The sequence below is a fragment of the Arachis ipaensis genome, chromosome B01, assembly GCF_000816755.2.
Source record: "Arachis ipaensis cultivar K30076 chromosome B01, Araip1.1, whole genome shotgun sequence".
Lineage (NCBI taxonomy): Eukaryota > Viridiplantae > Streptophyta > Magnoliopsida > Fabales > Fabaceae > Arachis > Arachis ipaensis.
This window is the reverse complement of record NC_029785.2, coordinates 116,602,526-116,609,496: the sequence shown is the minus strand read 5'-3', so window position 1 is coordinate 116,609,496 and position 6,971 is coordinate 116,602,526. Positions and strand designations below refer to the sequence as shown.

At 33.7% G+C, this 6,971-nt stretch overlaps 1 protein-coding gene across 5 annotated transcripts; it reads left to right on the top strand.

The window, feature by feature from the left end:
- On the top strand, positions 2,164–6,140 carry LOC107634268 (uncharacterized protein PFB0145c). Of its 5 annotated transcripts, none has more exons than XM_016337822.2 (9): positions 2,167–2,366; positions 2,617–2,745; positions 3,002–3,061; positions 3,572–3,674; positions 4,000–4,597; positions 4,938–5,070; positions 5,215–5,382; positions 5,495–5,603; positions 5,827–6,140. In XM_016337822.2, exons 2-8 carry the CDS (start codon positions 2,665–2,667, stop codon positions 5,519–5,521), a joined length of 1,170 nt encoding a protein of 389 aa, XP_016193308.1. In that variant the 5' UTR covers positions 2,167–2,366; positions 2,617–2,664; the 3' UTR covers positions 5,522–5,603; positions 5,827–6,140. The 5 variants fall into 5 exon arrangements, with proteins under 5 accessions (XP_016193319.1, XP_016193308.1, XP_016193313.1 ...); XM_016337827.2 differs by having other exon boundaries at positions 2,167–2,379; positions 5,495–5,592; XM_016337819.2 differs by having other exon boundaries at positions 2,168–2,379.

Sequence of the window (6,971 nt, the reverse complement as noted above, 5' to 3'; positions counted from 1 at the left end):
GGAGCAACACTAAAGCAAGAAACATCAAAGGGAAGTTCTCTAATTTTTTCAAAATTTAATTCCTTTGATCATTGCTTGATTATGTTTGTCATCAAGGGGGAGATTGTTGAGTTAAGAATTAAAATTGATGATGACAAACATTTGATTAGTGGGCTAATCATCCAATTAGCTTTTGATTATCTTTGATTAGTGATGCAGGCTAAAAACAAGTGTTGCAGCAGCCCAACATCAAACAAATGAAATATGCTAATGGGCTGAATGGTAAGTGAAAATAAAGACAAGCCCAAATCATTCATCTCAAGCGAAAATTCTTCAAAGAAGCAAGTCAAGGCACCAACGGGCTGAACTTGAGAAGAACCTGACCCAAGCCCGAATTAATTTTTATTTCCCACCATTTTGCCTTACCAAAAGCAATGTTCCTCTCCTTTCTAATCAAGTCAAATCAAGGCTTCAGAAAAGTAAGAAAGAGAAAGAGAGAAAAAGCTTCCTCCATAAGCTAGTAACCAAAGAAGCAAGAGAGAGAAAGTGTAAGCTTGAAGCACAGTAGCCAAAACAGAAAATCTAATCCAATTCAAGCTTAGGTTAAAGGTAATCCATCTCATCTTTCTTGCATCAAATCTTCTTCTCTTCTTCCCTACCCTCTGCTGTATCCGAAAATGGCATTCAAGAGAAAGTTGCTCTCTGCCTTATTCTATTTCACATCTACGGTCACAAGTGATACTTGGGGACCAAGTAGTTTTTCGATGGCTAAGATCAAGTTGACCATGAGAGATTTCCATGGCTACTGCCTTATGGCTTTCGGTCAAGATGAAGAAGTCAGAAGCAAAGTTTCCACTCTAAGGATTAAGGTGAAAAAGTGAATCTGTGGGTTAGTGAAGCTCAAGGCTCAAGGTGTTGACCTTGGAAGAAGAACCAAGCAACATGCAAGGAGATAAAAGAAGCTTGCTATTCATTCAGAGGCAAGGAGAGAAAACCAGAGTGGGTGAACAGTGTTCTGTAAAGAAGTTCCTCTACTTGGATAATGCTTACTTTCAAAGAAGCATTCGACCAATACTGAAGAACTGCATCTGAGGTTTGTGAATCTAGTTTTGCACATAGTAAATAGGCTGCTGATGAAGTCAATCTCCTTCATGTTTTACTGATTGTAATGTACTTTTCTAAGTTTATCTTTCTGTAATTTCTTGTGAGAAAAGGCATTGTGAGAAAGCTTAAGAAAAAGCCATGAGTGGAAAAGGCTGAGAGATACACTTGAGAGAAAAGCCTAGAGTTATTCTCTGATTTCTTTAGGTATGTTTGTGTCTTGTATCTTGTACCTGTAAGGTATCCCTTTCTTAGTTGGGTTAGCACTAAGAGGTATAGTTAGGTATTATCATAGCCAAGGTCAAGTTAGGTTAGAACTTGTAAGTGAAAGGATTGGGTCACTCCTGAGTTATTGGTGTATGTAATACTGTTAACTATAGTGAAATTCTTCCATAGTTGTGGAGGAGACTGGATGTTGGTTGCATAGCACAAGGCAACCGAACCAGGATACATGCTGGTGTTAGCTTTTCTCTTCTCTGCTATGTTCTGTTTTCTGATATTCATGAGACAAAAATAAATTGTCTTATAAATTTCCGCTGCTGAGTTCAAACAGAATCAGAATTGCAAATTTGTTTTAAAAGGGTAATAACAACAACTTAAAAGAAGGCATAGATTCAACCTCCCTTCTCTAAGCCTACCACAACTTTCACGTACATATAAAATATAAAGTATTTTTTAGATAAATCGTAATGATATTTTAATATTTTATTGATATTAAAATATAAATTAAAATTTTAAATTATTTTTAATGTTTTATTTTAATTATATCAAGTATTTAAAATATTTATTTGTTTTAAATAATAATAATATATATTATATCTAAATTTATTTTAAAAATAAGACTGAACACGTTGGCACGTAATGATATTTAGGTGTGTACAAACATATTCAGAGATAAATTTTTATTTTTTATTAAGACACAGTTAAATACAGCAAACACACATGTCGAACGAGTGTCAATGAGTGTCATGCGTGGAGACGACAACTCAACAAAATGTTCATGCTTGGTACTTCAAAACCAATCCAAATTGCTCAGCAAACACTCCTTACAAGAAAGAATAGAGTAAAAGGACAAGAATGTCCTCGTGGGGAAGAAATCCAAGTTCTGTTTTGTTTGTTGTACGGTTAAAAACAAAAAAATCACTGTGCCTGTGGCCTTTCTCTAGTCTAAACCCCGCTCCCAGCCACCTCAATCCTCAAAGGTCTTATTTTTGAATTTTCAGAGAAAACAGAATCCCCAAAGTTCTGGTGCTCGTTGAATTAGAGTTTCTCCCTCTCTACACAAGGTATCAATTTCAGGTTAATCTATGATTTTCTTTTCGTGTCTTTTCACTCCTTATTACGGTTTTCATTGGTCTTTTCAGTTTCGATCGTTTTTTTAGTTGCAGAAGCCTTGTTATTAATTCCTCTTTCAAATTTTTGTTTTGCAATTAGAAAATGTAGACTTGTATTACGTGGTGCTTGTAGGGTGATAAAATTTTGACTCTCTATTTTTAAAATTTTTTAATTTTTAATCTGCGTAAGAACATGAATCAGGTGTTTTTGCTGTTCTTCCTATGCACTTGTGTGGATTCGCTTACATAAATGTCGAATAGCACCGAAAGAATTAGTGATACTCCCTTAAATGTGGAGGAACTTGTTCAACTTGGAACAACATATAGAGAGGTGATGATCTATTCTACCTTTTCAACTCGTTACTTTGTGCACTTTAGTTGTTTTTTTTTTCGGTAGTGAAATTTCTATCTTTGTCTTTGGTTTAGAATGAACGAATGAATAAATAAATTGGTTAGTTCGGTTCTTGACTTTGAAAAGAAACTTCTTGTAGGCTTTTGATTTTGTTGGATTTGCAATGCTTTTTTATGAGTGTAATTTGCGCATATCTTTCCTGTTATTCATTTCTTCTTTTCTCTGTGATATGCAGCTTAGAAAAGAGAAGGATGTGTTGGAAAGATCCCAAACCCAAGGCTTTCAACTAATCCGGGTACATTACATGCTAGGTTGCTTTCAAGAAACCAGACATAGAACTGAAAGAAGTTATATTATTCTCTTCTATTGGATGTCCCACTCGGGCCTATATGACATGATGGATCAATAAAAATACTCTAATATCTATGTCTCAGTTACCTGGTTGTTGTGGCTAATTTTAACTTAGTAAGATGAGATTGTACTGCTTGTTGATTTCGTAGGGTGCTGCTGATGCTCTGATGTTAAATTTTTATTCTCAACTCCTGTTGCTAAACTTAGGATTCAGAATAAATCTATGCTTTAATATTTTCATTAGTAAGATGGGATTTTGTTAAGTGTATATTCACCTGTACTGCCAACACATGGTAAAGAGTTTAAAAGAACGCAGATTTGAACCTTGGACAGACTTCTTCTGTTTTTGTTTATAAATAATGCTCCTTTTAGTATTGTAAGCATCAACATGATGTTCTGAAAGTGTTTCTGATTAACTACTTAATACCAATGTTCTTTTATAACATTGATGTAGATAATGGAACAACATGGGAAATCATTGTTAGAAGCTCATAAAGAAGACAAGAAGACCATCGAGAGGTTGGACAAAGAGCTGCTTAATTGTTCTCAAGAAATTGGTTGGTTTCCTTGCTTCAGCTCCTTCCATGTGAAAGTGATAAAACCTTTTTTCATAAATCAACAATGTCTTTTTTCCCTCTCAAGAGAAGCTTCTCATCCAGCAGTGTGGATAATCATATATTGCGCACACAAACTTCATCTTTTTATCAGAGATGATTGCCATTGAATATTAGTGTTTTCTTCCTTAGATGTCTCTTTTACTGGAAAATTAATTTACAATAGTTGTTGAATTCCGATGGAAAGCATTTATTAGTTGAATTGTGACTCATGAACTAAAGATTTGATGTTGCTCTTGTTGCCTTTATTTGTCAATACTTTATACAGATTTTCTCCAGGATCACCTCAGTTCAAGGAACACAGAGGTGAACGACCTAGAAGCTCGTGTTCTCGCCCTTGAAATGAAATTGGAGGAGATGGAATATTTACAAGAAGAGGTTTTCAGCTTAAGGGAGGAGCTGCAAAATTCCAATTCAAAGCAAGCATCACTGGTACACGAATTAGAGACTAAAGAACTGGAATTAGAGAAGTCAGCTTTGTTCATAGAGAAACTGGAGGAATCGATTTCATCTCTGGCATTAGAGTCTCAACTTGAAATAGAGAGTATGAAACTAGATATGATGGCCTTGGAACAGGGTCTTTTTGAGGCCAAGAAAATCCAAGACGAAACCTTAGAAGAAAAGAATAGCATGGGTAGATTGGTTGATGAACTCCAGTTTGCATTTGAGGATGCACAAAAATACATCATCTCTCTAGATGAGGAAAACAAGGATCTTAGAAAGAAGCTCGATACTGCCACCATGAACACTCGAATGTTTTCCCAAAGGGTTGAAGAGTGGCTGGAAAACAAGGAAATTTCACAAATAAAGAAACAGTCATCCTTGAGTTCATTACCTTGTAATTCAACCATATCAGAGGATGTAAGGTACATATTTGAAGTTTTGTTTAGATGCTTGATTAATAAAAGTTGACATGTGAGTATGTGACCAGTTACAAATTTTTTGTTTGATTACATAATACTAATAATTGATGAAAGGAAGTAGACACTTCTAATTGGATACTTATGCTAAAGGAAAAGATTTGATTATGTGATCCTTCTTTCACTAATCACTGTGGATAGTATAGAATAGGTGCCTTATTGTCTCATTTTTAGTTGTGTTTGTAATACTGTAATCTTTTTCTTTCTTTCTTTTTTCAATTATAAAAAAACCTTTATAATTTAAATTGTTCGTTCACTAAATAATGTTCCCCCAATATTTCCTCAGCACTTATGGAGGAGTATTGGGTCCACTCCTTGGAAGATTGACAACGATCGTAAATCCAGCTGCAGATTTAAAAGGGAAGATGGAGATGTCACGTCAAATCCAGGAATATGAATTTCTTGTGAATAAACTTAAGGTATATGATAAAGTCCAATCAATGAAGCAATCTATGTAAATTTGATCATACAAAGGCAAGAAACAACACTTGTCCCGATGTGCGACATATCACCTTTTGAATTTTGAGATTGGGAATTTATGTGGTATCTTGACTGTTTGCTAGGAAGAATTGCGAGTGGAAAAGTTGAAGGCCAAAGAGGAAGCAGAGGACTTAACTCAGGAAATGGCTGAGCTGCGGTACCAACTTACAAATTTGCTTGAAGAAGAATGTAAGCGCCGTGCTTGCATTGAACAGGCATCTCTGCAAAGAATTGCTGAGTTAGAAGCACAGGTATGAACTTGAAAGCTAAATTACTCACTCTTCCACCCTTCATTTTCCCCTTTTCACTTATCGGGTATCACTCAAGGATGTAACTTTTTCCTTTTCTTTTTGCTTATTCAAGCTTCAAAGGCAGCTCAAAATCCATTAATTGCTGTCAGACATCTCCTTAAACGATGGATGGCATTTTTCAAAGTCTATTCAGGTTCAACGATGGATAATGTACTTAAACGGTTCGTGTCGATTAATATCAAAAGTTGCCTATTATGTTTCATATCTAAGAATAATAAAGGAACATTGTGAAGTATGATCTGAACAGAATATAATGAGAATGCAGATGAGTTTCGTTTCAATTGTTAAAAATGAAATTCGCCACATTTTTTTGACAAAATTTGTATACTATTTATCAGTCTTCCTCTTTCCTATCTGACTCTTTAAATTGCTATTCTTTCTCAGGGCAAGAAAATTGTTACATTGTGGAGACTGCTTTTTCTCCAATGGCAGAATAAAATCTAGGATGATTCTTAGGCCTGGTCTCAAATATTCGTTTGAAGCCAAAACAATGAATGTTGATCTCATAGAAGAGAACAGATCAACTTTAACTGAAGTGTAAGTGTTGGATTGGGTAGTAATTGTACATGGTCAATCAATGAAATGTTGTTAGCATATTTGAGTTCATGTTTTCTGTTGAATAATTATTAGAATAATGTTATATATTTAAGTATTTTTGTTAACCAAGTCCAATCAAGTTGGTCTAACATGAACAAAAATCAATTATGGATAATATTACTCTAAGTCTTATTGTTTAACTTGGTTCATAAAAATACTTAGATGTGTAGCATTACTATAATTATTAACCCACATATAGTTAAATGAGTTTTAGTGGGTTATAAATATGATCAATTTTATTAATTTATGTAAACATATGTTTGTTTATTTATGAATTCTAGGGACCAATATTGAATTTCACTTGGTAGAAAAATATTTATGGTTGATTTTTTCTTGCACATGCTATTACCATAGAAATATGAAAAAAAAGATTTTCTAAAACAAGAAAATTACAAAACGAAACAGTAAAAGTTTAATCACCATTGAATATGTATGAGTGGATCTTGCCATCTTAATTCAAGGGTAATTAAGTTCTCACTCTCTTACTTGAGTTAAGTATCATTTTTGTTCCCAACGTTTGGGATAAGTTTTAAAGTTGTTTCTAACGTTTAAATCGTCTTATTTAAGTTCTTACCATTTTAAAATTGTCTCAATGTTGTCTTGTCGTTGGGATCTGTTAATAAAATTGACAACGGGACAAAATTGAGACGATTTTAAAACATTAGAGACTTAAATAGGACGAAAACGTTGGAGACAAAAATGATACATTACTCTAAAAAGAATTACCAAATCAAGTAACGGAATACTTCTAGCATGAATTGCACTACGAATTCGATATTTTTACTCATCATATAATATTTCTAGAATGATTAGTAGATAAACTTTCGGAAAAAAAAATGAGTATGATACATATATAATAAAGTATAAATTATATATTTTTGTCTCTAATGTATTGAACTTGTTTAATGTTTAATTTAAATAGAATGTTTGAA

Coding starts and splice junctions, on each gene's coding strand:
- LOC107634268 (XM_016337822.2), top strand. CDS start 2,665: ATGTCGAATAGCACCGAAAGAATTAGTGATACTCCCTTAAATGTGGAG. Junction 3,062..3,571: donor AAGGCTTTCAACTAATCCGG/GTACATTACATG, acceptor ACATTGATGTAG/ATAATGGAACAACATGGGAA. Junction 4,598..4,937: donor ACCATATCAGAGGATGTAAG/GTACATATTTGA, acceptor ATATTTCCTCAG/CACTTATGGAGGAGTATTGG.